At 36.4% G+C, this 19,619-nt stretch overlaps 1 protein-coding gene across 2 annotated transcripts; it reads right to left on the bottom strand.

The window, feature by feature from the left end:
* Window positions 1-1,439: 1,439 nt before the first annotated feature.
* Window positions 1,440-19,510, bottom strand: WBP11 (WW domain binding protein 11). 2 transcript variants are annotated; one of them, XM_058190683.1, is made up of 12 exons: window positions 19,307-19,510; window positions 18,722-18,829; window positions 15,868-15,899; window positions 12,958-13,051; window positions 12,354-12,550; window positions 9,187-9,320; window positions 7,854-8,053; window positions 7,086-7,280; window positions 6,205-6,306; window positions 4,561-4,875; window positions 3,457-3,639; window positions 1,440-2,987 (listed from the first exon to the last, which is right to left on the bottom strand). In XM_058190683.1, the coding sequence occupies exons 2-12, from the start codon at window positions 18,783-18,785 to the stop codon at window positions 2,569-2,571; spliced, it is 1,935 nt and encodes a 644-aa protein (XP_058046666.1). In that variant the 5' UTR covers window positions 18,786-18,829; window positions 19,307-19,510; the 3' UTR covers window positions 1,440-2,568. The 2 variants fall into 2 exon arrangements, with proteins under 2 accessions (XP_058046666.1, XP_058046667.1); XM_058190684.1 differs by having other exon boundaries at window positions 18,722-18,824.
* Between the last annotated feature and the right edge of the window lie 109 nt (window positions 19,511-19,619).

The following is a 19,619-nucleotide window of genomic DNA, read 5'->3' as shown; positions in this document are numbered from 1 at the left end:
ACCATCCTCCTTCCTTATCTATCTATATATATATAAATGGCTGTGTGTATGTTCCAGCATAACTCTGGAATGCCTAGAGCAATTTCAACCAAACTTGGTACACAGATTACTTACTCTCTAGAGAAAAATACTGTGGGGGTAGGACACCCCTAACACCCCTTGGGGTGTGTGTTCTGTTAAGATACAGCCTGTTGTGCCTTAAAACAGGGGTCTCCAACCTTGGTCCCTTTAAGACTTGTGGACTTCGAACTCCCAGAGTTCCTCAGCCATCTTTGCTGGCTGAGGGACTCTGGGACTTGAAGTCCACAAGTCTTAAAAGGACCAAGGCTGGAGACCCCTGCCTTAAAATGACTTCTACTGTACTGCCTTAAAATGGCTTCTACTGTCCAGCACAGTGGAGTTGCCATGGTAACGGCTTCACAGTACTCCACAAGGGGGCTCCCTCTGGTAAGGGGAAAAAATCCAACATTAGAAATTACATTTGGTCCAGACATTTTCAACAAGGCTTTGGTTATTCTTGAGAATAAATATATGGCCAAGATCATTAAAACATTACTGCAACTCGGTCTGCCAGCACCACTATGAGACCGACACAATGTACTTCACACAGATTTTCACGAGAAAAGAACTACAACATCAAACAAGTTAGTACATATATTGCGGACAAGAAGCCACTTCTAAATCAAGATCAGAAAAAATGATCACGGATCAGCTAGCAAAACAAGGTGGTATTTTCTTACTTGATACTTTGGGGGCACAGTGAAAACATTTTTAACTAGTTTAATTCTTGCCAAAATCAGGGCTCAGGGTGAAGTTGCTCTTCCTGTCTAATACAGGATTGGGATAAATAAATACCCGGGCAACACCGGGTTTATCAGCTAGTATGAATATAACTAAGAAATGCCTCACATTGCCATCCTTTGTTTTGTAGTTCCTTTTATTACAGGAAATTTTCCTTCCATAAGGAACATTCCATTTTTCCTTTAAACCATACTAATCCAGCCATTCTGGAGATTTTCTAATAATTCTCTAAACTGAAAGTGGTTTATGATGTTTCAGATATGGTCATGCCCTGAGACAGGTTTGTTTCATCTGAAGCACATACGTAGTACAAACAACTTCTGATTCAGTATATTAACTGCTCCTAGAATGGTTCAGTGTGATCCAAAGAAAAAATGCAAGCTTCCAGAATTCTCCAACCATTAAATTCCCAGGAACAAGATGTAGTACATATCTATTTTTCAGGAGACTTTTGTTCAGTTCATTCATGACCCTTCAAAGCATCAAAAAGCACCAGCCTATATAAATAATTTTACTTTCAGATGTTGTTAAATCTTCTGATTGTATAAAATATTCATGCTGTACTACATTCCATTCCTGCTTCCTGCATCTATCAATACGGTTTAGATGCCTTGTAACCTCAAAATAACTTTCTACAATTTAGAGTTCAAAAATTTATTGTCAGTGGATAGAAAAACTAATCACAATGTTAGGTACACAAAGCAGAATCCACAAAGGATTTCCTAGCTTGGAAGCAGAAATAATAAATAAATTGCCAAAATAATAAATTAGTGAGCACTAGATTGAGTCAGTGCTCCTTCCCTTAATGTGTGCTTTTTAAGCCTAGACCTCTGGACAAAATCACTTTCTCCTCCCATTTTGTCTTGCAAATGCTAAGATTTTAAGAGTTTGTAGGCCCGCCTAAAGTACAAAAGAATGAGAGAGAGGTGATAAATTTATGGACTGTGTCTTCTCTCTCAAATGAAATCAATGACGTCCTTTCCTAACCTTGTGAGCACCAAATGCATTGAATGTTACCTCTATATCCCACCAGCTACCATAACCAAAAAGTTACAAAGTTGGGGAATACTGGAAAAACAAATCTCTCTTTCCTGGATTCATTGGAGATTAAGTTTTACTAAATGTTATAATTACTTAATTTCCAAATGAACAATTTAATCAGAAAGTCCTCATTCTCTTTCTAAATATGAAGTGTTAATGCAGACACGTGATCACAAAAAGGGTTGTATTACATCAAATATTTATTCTCTCATAAGACAATGGTATTTGTCCTGCCAGCAAGAAGCCACTAATGTGACTGCAGAATAAGCAGGATACAAACCGTCTGCAATGCCACATATGGAACCAATCTTGTGTGCCCACCTCTATGACAGTGCACAAACCAAGAAAATTCACCAACTAAAAAATAGCATTGCAAAATATTTACAGAAGCCACCCAAACACAAAAGCCTGATGATCAGGTTTATATGTAAGAGATTAGAACCAGAATTTACCCTGGTAAACTATGTATTTCTTCTGATCACTAAAAATACTCAAGACAATATACTTCCCATACAGCACAGACATAACCAAGTCTTTCTTAAGAATTGATAATGTGACAGTGCCTTTTCGTCCATTTTCTATTATGATTTATCCTCCCAAGTATGATCATAGATTGAGATGGAAGATACTTTATTGTCACAAAAGATGTTGTTCAACTGGATACCACTATAACATGGAACCCCATTCCCATATCTCATCATAGAAGATAGAAATCTTAACTGATTGTCACAGAAGCCCCTCCATCTCCTTCATAAAAGCTTCATAAACATCATCCTTGGTCTGCACAGAAACAGGGGCAGATGAGCCAGGTTTAGGAGTAGTTTTGGTTATCTGAACAGAAGGCTCATCATCAGGTTTTCTCAGGACAGAGGCAGCTGTTCCCTTATTCTCTCGCCGAACTCGAAGAGCTGTAGGCACAAACCGGGTGATCTCAGCCTTGGGGTTTGTAATCTGTGGCTTTGCACTAATTGTTGCTGTGGCTTTCTTCTCAATAGTGGCTGCACTGGTATCATCCGTCTTGGGGCGCTGAATCAAGCTGGGGGGAGCACTCAATACACCTGGATTTGGAATTGGAGCAGGTGGGAATAACCCAGGTGGAGGAACCAAAGGAGGGCGTAACATGCCTGGACGAGGAGGTGGAATACCTGCAGAAAGAGAAATTGTTATTCTTCTGATCTTTGTGAAGAATAAAAATTTAAATTTCAAATTATATACCGTCTCAATTAAGATTCTCAAGAATTTTCCTAAGCATAAATTCATTGTGTTTGTTTCTTTATATGCACTATATCTGTATGAAAATTCAAGTGATCTACCAAGAAAGACTAATCCTAAAACACCTATCCTAGTGAATTTCACTTCTACCAACACAATTCATGTATGACAATATTTGCAACAGCAGAGTTACAGGCCAGTAGTTGAATTCCAAAATATAAACATTCCTATCACTGCATTTGCTAACATTGTACAGTACACAAAGTTCAACAATATTTATTTTCTTCAATCACAATCTCTCACATTTCATGGAATCCCAACTTAGAATGTTCTACAAGATCTCTGTTCTACTAGAAATCACTGGAGAAACAAAAACATCCCACTTCTCAATTATCACATTACCTGGAGGAGCTGGAGGTGGCAGACGAGGTGGGGGCCCCCTTGGAGGTGGGCCAGGAGGCAAACCAGGAGGGGGGCCAGGAGGAGGGCCAGGTGGCCGACCAGGTGGAGGACCAGGAGGTAAGAGGCGTGGCAAAGGTCCACGCAGTCCAGGCAATCCGGGTGGTCTTAAGAAAGGAGGAGCACCTAAAAATATCATACAAATACATGTTAATTGACTATTTCTCAATTAAGGGTAATTCTTCAGTATCATTTTTCTAATTGATATGGTTTAAATTGAAAAATGATGTTTCAAGAATGTAACATCACAAGAATGTAGCACAAGAATGTTTACAAAGCACTCCATTTCATGAAAAAGGTGACTTAGCAATTAAAACAAATGATTTTCTTTCTGAATCAAGCTCTCTCATATATACAGGTTATATATTATATAATGCAGAGTAGTATATATATCCATCCCAGTTTGTCACATGTATGTAGGGTAGTATATATCCACCCCAATTTGTCACAAAAGAAAAATGGGGGGGGGTTCCTTTTGTGACAAATTCTGCTGAGGTACCGTATTTTTCGGAGTATAAGAAGCACCTTTTCCCCCCAATAAAGAGGGTGAAAATCTGGGTGTGTCTTATACTCCGAATGTAGTTCTGCCCAGCTTCTCAAACGGGTTTCAGAGGCTGAAAAAAGCATCAGAAACGAAGCTTCAGAAAAAAAGCTCACAAACAGAGCTTCAGAGGCTTTTTTCTGAAGCTGTTTCGGAGGCTTTCAGAGGCAGAAAAAAGTTTTTTATGAAATGGAGTTTTAGAAGTTTCTGAGGCCGAAAAAAAAAAGCAAGGCACAGAGCTCACAACCAAGGAACCTGTTGCTAAAATTCACCAGTTGATTGGGGGTATTCCAGGAGGCCAATCCACCTGCCAATCAGCTTTTTTCTTATTTTCCTCCCCAAAAACTAAGGTGCGTCTTATACTCTGGTGCATCTTATACTCCGAAAAATACTGTAACTGAAATTCAGTCTTGTATATAGCAATCTTTTTATTAATCATATAAAACAACATTAGTGCCCCTACATATAGCTAGTTTAATAATAAAACTGCCTATTCAAATACCCACCTGGAGGGGGCCCAGGAGGAAGGCCAGTAGGAGGCCCTGGTGGTCTCAAAGGTGGTGCAGGAGGTGGTCCAAGAGGGGGCGGCCCAGGCATCGGAGGTGCTTGGATCTGAGTTGGAGGGACAGGCTGAGGTGGAGGTTGCTGCTGGGGCGGATTTGTTTGAGAAGGCGTTGTGGATCCTATCTCTGAGTGTGACTCTTCTGTGATTTGCTGCTGCTGTTGCTGAGAATCCTCTGCATCAGAGTCATCTTCATCGTCATCATCATCCTCTTCAGAATATTCTTCTATCTCTTTGCCACCCTCAGGAATTTCCTGACCTACAAACAATTACACTATCTCTTTACAATATTTAATAAATTAAGGGTTGTGGATAATAGTCTAATATTCCTTTATGTATTTTCTTAATGTTATGGAAATTTAAAAAACATATTTTCATTCATTATGATAAAAATGCACTTTAGACATATGAATTATCTTTGCTATGCAAATAGCAGACAAGGCAAATGTTTAGCAATTTCAAGGTTATTGGGCATGGAAGTGTAGGAATGTATTATTTTATTCCCTTTCCCACCACGATCTGGATAATTACCCTTTATTTGTGGCTTCTATCTTCATTGCAAAGGAAGCTTCCAAGGGAATCAGGGAAGTCTTCATTAAACAGAAATGTGTTTTCTCATTTGGGTGAAATCTAACAAAGATTGTGTAAATGAATGTAATAGGTACAATATTATATCTACTTTGGATCAGCCTTGCATATTAATGGTGGACTAAAATGAATGGTGACGCACTAAAATCAAGAAATTTATAAAAATGTTGGAACAGATCATCATGGTCCAGAATAAAACTGCACTTATAAAATGGTTTAGTATATTTTTCAAATTTAAGATGTGTGGACGTCAGCTCCTAGAATTCCCATCTTTTCAACATTTTCAAGAGGCTCTTGCTTGTACAAACTAAAAGTGTGTCCTAATATGATTCCAATAAGAGCATGTGCTACCATAAATCATCTAATCTTTCAGTCATGACAATTCTGCTTTAAGTCAGTTACAATTGGAACAAATTTCCATACAAACTGATTTACATTTATCCACAGTGAATATTTTATCTGTAGGCCCTCACTGGGATGATACTGTATGCTCCCTCGGTTTCCAGGTTGTAAAATTTAATTCTTTTGGATTTACACTTGGCTCCATTCTCAATGCTTTTAAAAGTTCACTCAAGATACGGTTTTTCATTTGGCTTTTGTTAATTAATTTGTGCTTTAGTTTTACTTTTACTATTTTACTTGGTATTTCAATTATTTCCTTGACTAAAATAACAGCAATTATATCAAATAAAATTGTAAATGAGCTCATTTTATGAGAAGAACACAAACCCACCACTTTTGATCTTTGTGTGATGCTTCTGGAACGTGTGAATTTAATAATCGGAAGTACAATGACTGCAAGCAAGTTATCATCTGAAATTATTTCATCACAATTGGTTTGTATTAATATCCCACATTATTTACTATGCTGAGTTTTTAATATAAATCCTTGCTTAAAAGTTCTCCTGGGTGTTATTTCTTTAAACAAGTATCCCTAGCTTTAACTAAAAAAAATAAAAAGAACATGGGACAAAGGGAAGATATTTTAAAAATTATTTACCGGCCATCCGCAACATCATTGCTTGAAGTGGAGTGAGTTCCTTCAGGTTCTTCTTCTTTTTTCTTGATTTTCCAGGAATGTCAGCAAAACGTACACTATGACCTACAAAAGTATGTGATGAAATATTGTATTAGATATATTTCTGAAGGAGAGGGGAATTGAGAGTGTGATTAAGTGTGGAGAGACTAGAGATTATAATTTAGGAATTATTTTAGATTATGATTGTTAGTTTTGATACCCTGCATTTTGTTTTGGGAAGTCGGGGTGGGGGCGGGGGTAAGGGGGAGGGGAATTGGGGGGTTGAGGCTAGAGATGGAGTGATGGTGAATGTACAGGGATTAATGAAGATGTATAAATATAATTAATGTAGGGTCGGGTCTGCCCAGTTACCATTTTAGAACGGTGGGGAGGGAGAAAAGAGAGAGTAGGAGGTAGGAAAGAGGAGAAGAAGAAGGAAGAGGGGTAGAAGAGGGAGAAGGAGTGTAGGGTGGAGGGAGGAGAGGATGTAGATAAGAGAAGGAGAGGAAGGTTTGGAAAGAAGGCAGAAGAAGGTAGAAGAGGGAAGAGAGTTAAAAAGGGGGGTGGTGACTGGGCAAGCCCGACTAATTGTATATAATTGTACATTGGATGAATTATTTGTTATGATTTTAAAAATAAAACTTTTTTATAAAAAAAAAAAAGTATGTGATGAAATATGAAGATTTTTTTTCATCTTCTATCAGGTTTATCAATAACTAATTTCCTGAAAGTTATCTATTCAGTTTTCAGTTCAAGACTACAGTAATTTCTTCCCAAGCCTATAGACGTGCATGTTATAAGTGCAATGTTTACTAATTTTTCTATTAGTTAATTCTGATCCAAATTGTTTTTCCTAAACTTACCAGATTTCTTGTCTTCACCACCTTCCCTTTCAGCACTGTCATCGTGATGCATGAACTCATCTCCATCACTGTCAGCATCACTTCTTTCACTATCACTGTCATCAGTAGTGTCATCATGCTTGTCCTGATCCATATCGTCAGGGTATCCCTCATCTTCACTTGTACTGGAAGCATCTTCATCGTGGCCTCTTCGACCTGTAAAATTTAAGGTATGTTTTATCTGAGGCAGGTGGAGGGGAGAGGAAGAGAGTCTTTTCTATCACATTTGCTTTTAAAATTAAAACAATTTTTCTAGTTCCAGCTCTTAAGCATACAAGGGAAAGAGACAAAATAGATGGCATATTCAGAAAATATCTATTTTTCTAATGACAGACAGGGAGTCTTTGTCTTATGACCATTTGTTTAATGATGGTTGGCATTAGAAAAAAAGTGGCTTCTGACCTGTCCTCAAAGTTACAACTGTTGCACCACCCCCGCAGTCACATGATCATGATTTGGGCACTTTGCAATTGATGCTTACTTATGACTGGTTTCAGCGCTCTGCAGTCACAATTGCAATTTGTGACCTTCTTACCCAGCTTCCAACATGCAGCCACTGGTGGAAGCTGGATTCACTTTATGACCACAAAAATGGTTGTAAATCTGGGTGTGAGCACCTCATGACTTGCTTAATGACCATACCACTTAGCAATCAAAATTCTAATCCAAATTGTGATCGTAAATCAAGGACAACTTGTACTAATAGTTTGAAGAGGGGAAGCCATTTACCTGTCTCTGGACTATAAGACATGTCTTCATCTCTTCTCCGAGGAGGCATTTCAACAGTGAATCCTACTTTACGTCCATACATCTGCAAAACCTGAGGTGGTGGTGGTCCTGGGGGAGGTCCAGGGGGCTTCCGACCAGGAGGCAGACGGGGTACACCATGCCCAGGAGGTGGAAGAACAGTAACAGGCCTGACAGGAGGCCTAGAAATATAATTCAGGTAAGTTAAATATTAGGAACTTTGGAAGTCTGAAACTTTTCCTACTTTTTTCTGATAAGGCAGTCTGAACCCTTATCAAACAGATGAGTGTGCTTCACCTTAAACAGATATAAGATCATAACTAATTGCTTCAGTTTTCAAGATATCTAAAGATATCAAGATATCTGACTGCCTAATTTATAAAAAAAATGAAAACAATTAGTGTTTCATTACTGAAACTGGCCAGTATTATTAACTAAAGCAGAAAATTAATACTAATCAGATTTATCCAAGTCTGGGGGGAAAAAAATCAAGAAACAATTAGCTATTTCTGATAGCTTCATTAAAAGAAGAGAGGAAAAAGGAATTGCAGAAGCTTATTCTTTGGAATATAATTCCAAACAATGATTTAATGTAATGTACAAATAGAGACTGTGAGTTGTGGTGGGTTTGCCATAATTATGCCTTCAGTTCCTGGTCTTACAAGCTGTTCATGTGTTTCATAACATGCATTTTCATATATAAAAGAACAGACAGTTTTGTTTCTTGGTTTGAATTCATCAGAACAGGTTAAAGCAGCAGTAACCAAAAAAATTATTTATAAAATATTATTAATAATACCAAAAAAGATATTTAAGGCAAAAAGCAAAAAGTATACTAGAACTAAAAATTAGACAAATAGGAAAATAACAAATGTGGAACTTTTTTGCAATTATCACAAAGATCATGAAAAGTGAAGACTAGGCCAAAAATGGAAGTCAAATTTGCATCCTGCAGGCTGGATGTGCTGGCCACACCCACGCCTGGTTTAGCGAAGGGGGAAAAGTCGTGATACGTCATACGACACAAGTTTGACACCTCCGATCTAAAACCTTCAATTGGGTTTCCTGGCTGAATGTCGATTCAAACCTGAATCTCTCTGGTCCTAATCTTATACTTTCTTGTAAAGAAAGTCAACTTTTGTCCAACTGTGTATTTTGAATTCCTTAATCTACAGTTTGAACATCATGATTGCTTGTGATGATAAAGCAAAGAAAATAGCAGTTACAAGCAAATTACAAAATAACAATACAGGATTCTAATCATTTTACCAACTCCATTCAAGTTCAGTCGTCTGCAATGTAATTTCTTTCTTACCCATAAGCTGATGTCTTTTTGAGAATGGAAGGAGGCTGGGCTCCAGGCAGAGGGATGTCTTGAATAAGGATGTTGGAAGGAGCATGAGGCATGTCAGGCAAGGGGATGCTCTCCACCTCAACATGCTGAGCATTCTGGGGAAAAAATAAGTTTCCTTAAGTGGTGCCAATGTATATATTCATCAGTGTTTGCAATATAAGTTGCATATTTCTATTAATTTTGAAGGAATTATATCCTGAAAATGATTCAAAATAAATACTTTTTTTTTAAAAAATAGCTGTTAAAATATAAAACCAGGAGGATTTTTAAAAAACTTTCCAATTATAACCTTGTTTTTTTACAAAAAGAAAAACTAATGGAAACAAAGTAGTAACATTTAGAAACATTGAATCAGAATTTCAAATTAATGCAACAGAACCAAGTGTTCTAGCAATTTGTCAGTAACAAACATTATTGAGAAAAAGGATTACTACACATAAAAATTTTAAGAGTCCAACTCAGTTCAATAACTGATTTATAAAATAGTATCACCAAAACTGAAATATAAGAAAACATATTTATATATTGCTTTTCAGCAAAACAAAATGGCAGTTAAAGTAGTAAACAAGAATAAAGAAGTACAGAAATAATAGTGATATGTTGTGTTTTAATCTGGTAGTTAAGATAGATAACAAGTAAATTCTACTGGCATCCTCTCTTTGCAGAACTACCTCTTGCAAAGATTTGATAACCTATCTGTATTGCATGACACTGCCTAACTGACTTTTTTCTATAATAGCTTTTATTGAAATTAAAAGTACAACAATAAAAAATTAATATAGATTAAGAAAAATATAAAAAAGTAAAAGTAAAATGTGCACCTAGAAAAAGAAAAAATGAAGGTGGAATGGAAAAAGGGAAAAAATATAGAAAAAAAAACGAAGAAAAAATATAGAAATGATTTCCCTTTCATTAAGACAAGAATCTCAATCCCCCACTTTCTAGCCCGGTGCCTTAACTACTAGACCAAACTGAGTCTCTGTTTTATTATTTTATTTAGGTTTATTATTTATATGTTATTAAGTTTAAAAATATCAAAAATAAATATTATTTAATTTTCAACAAATAAAATCTCAGTTGGTTTCATTTCACATCATTATTCTATCTTGCCAATTTTAAATCCATATTCAAAACAGCTTGATTTTCAGTTATATCCTGCCTTTTCTTTGAAGCCCTTAAAAGACAATCTAAAGAAAAAGTTCTGGGTACATCAATGCCAAACATCCTTGAATTCTTCCAGAGTTAAAATTCTTTTCTCCATTCTGTACTAGTAATTCTTCTCCTTTAATTATCATCTTTAATTCTTTCTGATTGCCTTTAATAGCCAGCATTCAAGATCTCCTCTTATATGTTTCTCTCATCCAGAATTGTTCACCAGGAAAAAAGTAGAAGAGGTTTCTTAACAATTATATTCAAAAACGCCTTATGTTTTAATAGGAATTTAAATAAACTACAAGAAATATTCCTATAATTATTTCAACATCTTATTTCCAGTCAACTTGGCCCCTTAGTCTCTTTAAAAGCTTTCCAAAATCAACATTCTAATCATCCTTTTGCTGCTTATTTCCAAATAAAAAATGTTTTATGTTTTAAACTTACATAAAAATGTTTTCATTGCAGGTTGAAGGACAATCATCCACTGTAATAAAACTTGTCCTTCTGAAGGTTCTTACTATCCAAAAAAGCAATTTACAAGCCATTTTCCATAAACTGATCAAGGAGGGAAGTGAGCCAACCCAGCATCCTTTTGAAAGTTCCGAACTGCATCTTGGGCAAGGCTGATTCTCCCAACTCCCAGAGCTCTAAAATCCACTGGAGATGGGAAGGTATCTCTGAGGGGCATTCTGTCTGATCCCAAGTCCTGTCCTTAATTTGGAAGAGAGTTTGGTGAGCCAATTCATTCACCGGCTACATTTTCCACTGCAGTCATCAGTTCCACTAAAAGCAAAATCCACCTTTGCTTCCCTGGAAATGCTTCCTACCACAGCATCTCATAAGCGCTTGACACTGCTTAATTGACCTTAAGTTCCATGTCATATTCTTTTTTAATTATGTCATTCTGACATAAGACATAATGTTAAAAAAATCTTCAGGTGCTTTGACAGAAAGATAGAAAATAACAATTGTAATAAATACATTATTTATTTTCAACTTCAAGAATTAATATTCATTGTGGTATCCCACTTCAGTTTCTACATTCCTTTAACTGTCTCCATTCTTAATGGTCATTTGAAGAACAAGTTAACTACAAGAATTGCTATCTTTCTTCTTCCCCTACCTAATGTTTATCAGAGCAATACAAGCAAAACAATCTTAACTGTTTTTAACTTTTTCCTTATGCAAATACATAATCATAAATATTTTCAGGACAACTATATAAATCAGGTCTGACAACAATGTTTGCAGACATCATGTCTCACACAATCCCTTTCTGCAAGGAACCCTAAAACAATTCTAGTTTTAAAAAATGGCCAAATTGTTACAAACAACCTTATCTCATAAGATTGGGGGGGGGGGAGAATGCCAAAATCTTTGACTCTCTCTGGCGTTTTTTGCCAATATCTTTTATATATTGGTACCCACACCAGACAGTACTTGAAATATATCGAAGACCACTAGTCCTTTGTGCACCATTACTGATCTCTGAACCACAGGCCTGGAACCAATGATTTAAAACATAGTATGTAATGAATACTAGCAACCAATTGCACAATGTTTGATTTCCCCGAGGACCAATTCGTACAAAGAGGTAACAATGTGAAATTCTGTAACACAAGTTTACAGAAGGAATATATGGTAAACCATAATAATTGAGCTCAGTTATTTCAGCCCTGCAAATGAAATCAGAAGATTTAAAAAATAAGTGTTTTTGCTGTGACCACTAATTACTAAACTCTATGAGAAGTTTTAATGAACATCTGGGCTCTTGAATGAAGCCATGTTTATAAGATTAAATTACAGCAATAACCATCATACTGTTATCAGCAAGACACATATTATGCACATGAGCAATTCCAAATAATTAAGATTGAAAAGCAATCTGAAGAATTCAACCAACCTTTCATGAATACTTAAGAAATAAAAATACAAAATCAAACCAATATTTTAAAGCTAATGTGAATAGGTACCTTTACAGCATCAAAGTACTGACTGAGCTGAGATCTTTTCTGCTCATATTCCACCTCTAGCTTGCGCAACTCCTTATAAATGTCTGGATTCTCCTTCTCATATAGTCGCAGGATACGCTCAAAAGTTTCACGCAGTTTCTTACGCTTGTCCTTAAGCACTTTTTCATTTAATTGAGGCTGTTGTACTGGATTAAATTCTATAAATAGAATTGGGACAGATACATGAAAAAAAATTGTGCAGACCTTCACCTTCCCACTACCTGAGGTTCATAGCAGCCAAGCACAATCATAAAGGGTACAGAAAATAAAGACAAGAGCAACTTTTTCTGATAAACATCCAAAAAAAAAAAAGAGTAAAGATTTCCCCTGTCTAGTTGTGTCCAACTGCAGGGGGCGGTGCTCATTTTCGTTTCTTAACTGAGGGAGCCAGTGTTTTCCAAAGACGTTTCTGTGGTCGTGTGGCCAGTATGACTATACGACCATCTATCACTTGTTAATTCTGAGTTTACTTTCTTTCTCATACAGTAATGGATAATGCTTGTTAAACTAGTTTTTCTATCACATTACTTTTTCTATACGAGTTGAAAAAGAGATTCAAACCTACCCATTTCATCAAGTTTTTCCATGTCTCGAATGATTTGTTTGGGATCCTTCATCTTTAGTACTGCCGCTCGCACCATCATGCGCTGCTTTTTGTTCTGAACTCAGCAGAAAATAAAAGCCAGAATTAAGGACCTGGACTTCACAAGCAATATATTTAATTTACTTAATACAATAAAAGTGCAACTTTTTAAAATTTTGAATGTTATATATCTGGCAAACTCAAGAGGGTTTTATTTATTCAGGTTTTACAGACAATATGACACCCACCAACACATCCAAATATATATTCATTCTTCCTCTCTTTAACACCTACAGTGGATATAGAAAGCCTACATATCCCTATTAAGATGCCAGGTTTTTGAGATATAAAAAAAACAGACCAAGGTAAATCCCTTCAGAATTTTTCCACCTTTAATATAATATATATGCTATGCAATTCAATTTAAAAAGAAACTGAAATCTTTTATGGTGAAAAATAACAATAAAAAACATACAACGTGATTGCACAAGTGTACATACTCTTAAACTACCATGTTTTTCGGACTATAAGATACTCCGAAGTATAAGACACATCTAGCTTTTTGGGAGGAAAACAAGGGGAAAAAATCTGCCTCCCAGCAATTTACCTCCTTGCAGCAAACAGCCTGGTCAGCTTCAGCACAGTCTAATTTAGTACAAGTAGCTGATTGGCGGTTGGGTCAGCCTCCTGGAATACCGCCTATCAGCTGCTCCAGGCTGCGGGGCTTATCACCGCCTATCGCCATCTCCGCGTGCCCCATTTTCAACCTCCGTGCACCACGTTTTCAGGCTCCATGCGTCCCGTTTTTGGCCCATTCCAGGCGGTGGGGATTGCTGCCACTGCCTATGGGTGCATGGGTGATAGGTGGCGATGGCGGGCAGTGGCGATCCCTGCAGCCTGGAACAGCTGATAGGCAGTATTCTGGGAGATCAATCCAACCACCAATCAGCTGTTTATACTAAATCAGCCTCTGCTGAAGCTGACCAGGCTGTTTGCTGCAGGTTGGGAGGCAGAGGCTGAAGGATCGGAGCCGGTGGGTGGGCGGGGCTTTGGCAACTTTTGCTGTATAAGACGCACAGACGTTTCCACCCACTTTTGGGGGGGGGTGTCTTATACACTGAAAAATACTATTTTGTTAAAGCACCTTTCTATTTTATGACAGCATTCAGTCTTTTGGAGTAGGAGCCTATTAGCAAGGCACAGCTTCCCTTGGGAATCTTTGCCTACTCTACCTTGCAAAAGCTCTGCAAATCTGTCAGACTGAAAAGGCATCTCCTATGCACAGTCATCTTTGGGTCACTCCTGCCCCTCACTCTGAGTTTCAACTAGATTCAGGTCCGCACTCTAGCTATGCCATTTTTAAACTTTTATCTTCTTCTGGTGAAGCCATTTTTTTTTAATTTGGATATATGCATTGGGACATTATTGTACTGAAAGATAAAATTCTTCTTCCGCATTTTAGTAGAGACCTGAAGGTTTTCCCACAGTGAGATAGGCAATTTAATAAATAAATAAAATATTTTGAACGTTCTTCTATCTTGTCTAAAGCCCCAGTTCCAGCTGAAAAAAAGCAGCCCCAAAGCATAAAGCTGCCACCATCATGGTGTACTTTTGGTGATGTGCAATGTCATTTCTGTAGCAAATATACTTTTAGGAATTATGGCCAAACAGTTCAACCTTGATCTCATCAATCCATGACACAGTTTCCCAGACTTGATGTAAATTTTTGCAAAATTCAGTCAGGCTTGGCTGTTCGTTCTTTATAACAAAAGGCTTCTTGTCTTGTCATCTTGTCATCCTACCCCATAGCCCAGATATATGAAGACTACGGGAAATTGTTGTCACATACACTACACAACCAATACTGGGAAGAAATTCCTGCAATTCCTTTAATGTTGCTGTAGGCCTCTTGGGGGCCTCTCAGATCACTTTTCTTATTGTTTTTTCATCAATTTTAAAGCCATATTTTCTCCATTTGTTGATGTCTATCTTCACTGTGTTCCATGGTATATCCAATGCCTTGGGGGGGGGGGGAAATTGTACCCTTCTCCTAACTGATACATTTCAATAATGAGATCACTTTGATGCTTTGCAACTTCTTTGTAGATCATGGCTTTTGCTATAAAAGTCAACTGCACAAATATCAGACAAATCTAGAAGAACAATTGAACTTTATATGGACTTGATCAAAATGTATATTGACTACTATTTACCATCAGGCTGAATGGTGATTAATTAATTTTGAAGACAATCACATCCATGCTTATAAGAAGATGTGCACACTTATGCAATTACATTATTGTGTATTTTTATTGTTATTTTTCCTCCTAAAAGTTTTTAATTTGTTTTTCAATTGAATTGTATAATTTATGTTATATTAAAGGTGGAAAAAATTTTGAATTCATTTATCTTGATTTGATTTTTTAAAATCTCAAAAATCTGGCTTTTTAGACTTTTTATATCCACTGTATATACATAATCATTTCATGTACTATCTTCTGTCCATGTCTTATGAGACAGTTTTGGTATCATTTTAAAATTTACTGTAATATTTATTAAATATAGCATTTATTAATAGGACCATAATCCTAACCCAGTGCTCTACATCAAATCTTGCTCAGACAAGACAGTTTATTAGGAAAAAAGTTGATTAATACTATGTTTCCCCGAAAATAAGACCCTGTCTTATATTGAACCCTGAAATAAGTGCTTGGCCTTATTGCCATGCACTCAAAAGCCCTATTGGGCTTATTATCAGGGGATGTCTTATTTTGGGGGAAACAGGGTATGATTTGTAAATTCTATATTAATACACATGCACTTAATACAAAGCTAACAGAAAAACATACAGCACTGCCAGCCTCTGTTTATAATTTGGCAAAGTTCTATTACCTTCTTCAGTTCTCTCTTCCGGGCCTCCTTTCCTACAAAAAGAAATTTAAATTATCACAAATATATATTTTGTAAAAAGAACAGTGCAAATATGGAGATAATACATTAATGGGCATATTTTATATATGAAGATAAAAACAAGATGAAATAAATCTAGCTAATATCTTTGGATTAGTTTTAGAATTATAACTGGATTTCAAATTTGGATATTAAGAATGTATAAAATTATGAATTAGAATGGAATCAGAAATCTGTCAACTTGTAGTTTTAAACAATTTGAAAATTAGTCTTCTATAATTTTTATTAGGTTAATAGGTTATTTACCTATTAACAGCAATAAATCTGACTCCACTCCCTAAATGTAAAAAACTATTTTGAACAACTGTTGGGGATTTAGTCATAATATACATAATTAGCAAAGAAAATTAAATTTTGGAAGAATAGATAGCACAGAGGATTTGGACTCAGACCTACATCAAGTCACTACTCGATCACGAAGCTAACTCTGGAGCAGCTATTCTCCCACCAACATACTCTATGTTCTTGTAGGGCTTATATTACACAAGATCACCCTGGATACCACGTTGCATTTCATAGAAAAGATGGCTGCTATCATAAATAATAAACTTAAAAAATAACTGATTTTATTTTGAGCAACATAAAAAAAGGATCATGTGCAGCTTTACATCATGAAGAATTTAATTCAATAAATTTAATTCAATACAAAAGTTATTATTTTGCTGGGTAATGATTGTTTTTCAAAGTAATTCAAAACATACATCTATTCTTTTTTAGCATAAAAAGGTAATTTGTTTCTAATATTGTCATTTCACATTGATCTGTGTAGTCAGCAAATGCCTTCATTTGTCCAGAGTACATATTATATAGAATATCACAGTGCACAATACTGCTTTGAAATTGTTATTTTCTGATATTGTCCAGTATTGTTGCAAGACTAAATTATACTAACTGCAGCATCTACTGGAAAATCTAATGCCATAATTAATTATACTCTCCCTTAAAGAATTCATGGTGTTTTCTATCTGGACATTAATTTCACATAAACACACATATCCATTATGTAATTCTCTTTTAATATAATCTTTGCAAAAGCACAAAAGAGAAACAGTCATCCAAAAAAATGAAAGGCACAAGATTAAATAAACCCCAGTTAAAAATACTGTATACCACCATCATTCAACATACCTCTCTAAACTTTCCTATCCTTCCAAATGATGGTCCATCACTTCATGTATGTTGCCTTTTGCCTGATCGTTGATCACACACACACTTTTTAAAAACTTCTCACCTTTCCCTTTTTCAGCATTTGGTCAACTCAATCTAACAACTTTTTTGATGTTTTTCTTAACCTATTAACTCTTTCTTTGAGGGTTTTTTTTCAACTTGATCCTCATTCATTCTCTATGACCAAACCACCTCAATATATGACCTTGACTTGCAACCATAATTGAGCCCAAAATTTCTGTTGCTAAGCAAGACAGTTAAGTGAGTTTTGTCCCACTTTATGATCTTTCTTGCCAGAGTTAGGTGAGTCTGCAATTGTTAAGTTAGCAATACAGTTATTAAGTGAATTTGGCTTCCCCATTGACTTTTGCTTGTCAGAAGTCCCAAAAGTTGATCATATGACCCTGGAACACAGTCATAAATATGAATCAGTTCCCAAGCACCCAAATTTTGATCACATGGGGGTGCTGAAATGATTATAAAAGTGAAAAGCGGTCATAAGTCACTTTTTTTCAGTTCCACTGTAACTTTGAAGTCACTAAATAATTGGTTATAAGTTACCTGTATTTTGTACTCATCATTTACTTTTATATTTGTATGTTCATTCAGAATGGCTACCACCTTAACAGCGCTTAAAACAATCCATCATATATCTATTCATCACCAACTGAAGGATAGCATTCCATTTATGGACAGCTGCAGAAAATGTAACTCTCTGGATCTGCAGGATATCCTTTTCATATGAATATTTTATGGTTGGGTTTAAACTTTTTTATCCATTTTGCACTATAAGTAATATTCTATCAACTATCACCGATTGATTCCTTTTTCGTATGTTTCCAGTACAACTTAAATAACCTCAGTTCAGACTTTCTGATACATTTAATTTTTCATTCATAATTAAATCTACAATTCTACTTTCTGCATAGATGCATAAATCCCATTCCAAAGTTGGCATTACTCTTATTCAGATCTACGGTATTCTTCATCTTTGATTCAAAGACATGCAATATAATTTAATTTAATTCATTAATCACTTTCATTTCATTGATTAATTCATATTATGTATTATTTTTCCTCTTATATTCCAAGTCATAATCTTCATATACCCTGACTGTCACTAGCGGGCCTTATAGGTATTCATCCCCACTGTGCATCCTGGCTTTGGTTAAGCGAGGTAAGTATAACAGAGAAGCTGTAGATTAAGTTACCGGCCTTAATAGCATTCATGCCATATGAAACATTCCCTGCTAATGGTAAGGACACTCTGGTCAATTTGGGCACATTTTGTCCAGTAAACTCAAGAACAACCAAATCCCAACTTTACTCCAAGCATGTTCATGCTATTCTGTGCAAGCTAGATTCTCCAATCTAGAGGTCACCTTGCAATGTATTTTTGTCTACATCCCATACATTTAGAAGGTATATGCAATGTATTCATACATACTTTTATTTTGCTAAATAAGTGATATTGTTTACTGGTGAACTGAAGAATATGGATGCACGTGAAGCCTGAATAGTGTTAAATACATAGAACATGTTACAAACCAACAATGACATATCCTCTCTATCCCATGTCCAAACTTGAAAAAGATTTCAAGGTACTTACGAGCTTGATCTGTGGGGTTCATGAACTTCCCACTCTTAGTGGAAGATGTAGATCTCCTTCCCATTTTGACTATTTCTCTCTTTTACTGCTCTACTTGATGAACCTAGACTAGAGGAAAAACATAATTTCAGTAATATCCTAACAGAGAATAATGGGCCATCTTCATCAGTTTCCCATGGCCTTCCTCGAATCTCTTGTGACCATTGCTTCTGCCAAAGAGTCTCTTAGACTTAAAACACATCCCTGACTAACAAAAGTGGAAAGGCAAAAGCCATTCCCGCACAGTTGCTGAATCCAAATTAATCTTCTTTTTCTTCCGTATTGAGATTACTTGGCTCTTGACAACGGGTGGCTCACGATCTGAATAAGACTAAAATAAAGATCCAATACTGCACAACCACAATCTCCAGTCTATTAACAGCCGCTTATTAATATTTAATCAAATCTAGCGTGAAATATTCGTAAATCTAGAAAGGAGAACGGAAGGTGCAACATAAACAACGCTCGATGGGCAAAGAGTGTAACTGTTTAGGACAGAGAAGATCCCGAAGGGAGAAATCTGCCTTTCTACCTTATTTTCCTTACCTGCCGCCAAGGCCTAAAGTCCTAAACCACCCAGAGAGCCACCAAGGCAATGTTTTCCACAGAGCCCATTCAAACGGAGTCCTCCAACCAGCTATCCCAGCCCGATGACCTGCCTCCGGTGGGGGAAAAAAATCGAATCCGCTTCCAGAGAGTTTTCTACTCAGGCGCCATCTTAAAAACCCACGCGATTTCACGCCTGTACCAACAAAACCGAGTGCGGGCTAGAGGTCCTCGCACGGCGCCGACTTCCGGCCAAATGAGCGACGTTTGGTCGCATAGACTTGATAGACTTGCCTCTAGCGCATAATTTCCG

The sequence above is a fragment of the Ahaetulla prasina genome, chromosome 7 (assembly GCF_028640845.1).
Source record: "Ahaetulla prasina isolate Xishuangbanna chromosome 7, ASM2864084v1, whole genome shotgun sequence".
NCBI lineage: Eukaryota > Metazoa > Chordata > Lepidosauria > Squamata > Colubridae > Ahaetulla > Ahaetulla prasina.
This window is presented reverse-complemented; position numbering and strand designations above follow the sequence as displayed.

Excerpts from the sequence above, each read along its gene's own strand:
- WBP11 (XM_058190683.1), bottom strand. The coding sequence starts at position 18,785 with ATGGGAAGGAGATCTACATCTTCCACTAAGAGTGGGAAGTTCATGAAC. Across the intron at positions 12,551-12,957 it reads GGAAAAACTTGATGAAATGG|AATTTAATCCAGTACAACAG; the intron begins GTAGGTTTGAAT and ends TTCTATTTATAG. Across the intron at positions 8,054-9,186 it reads AAAAAGACATCAGCTTATGG|GCCTCCTGTCAGGCCTGTTA; the intron begins GTAAGAAAGAAA and ends TTATATTTCTAG.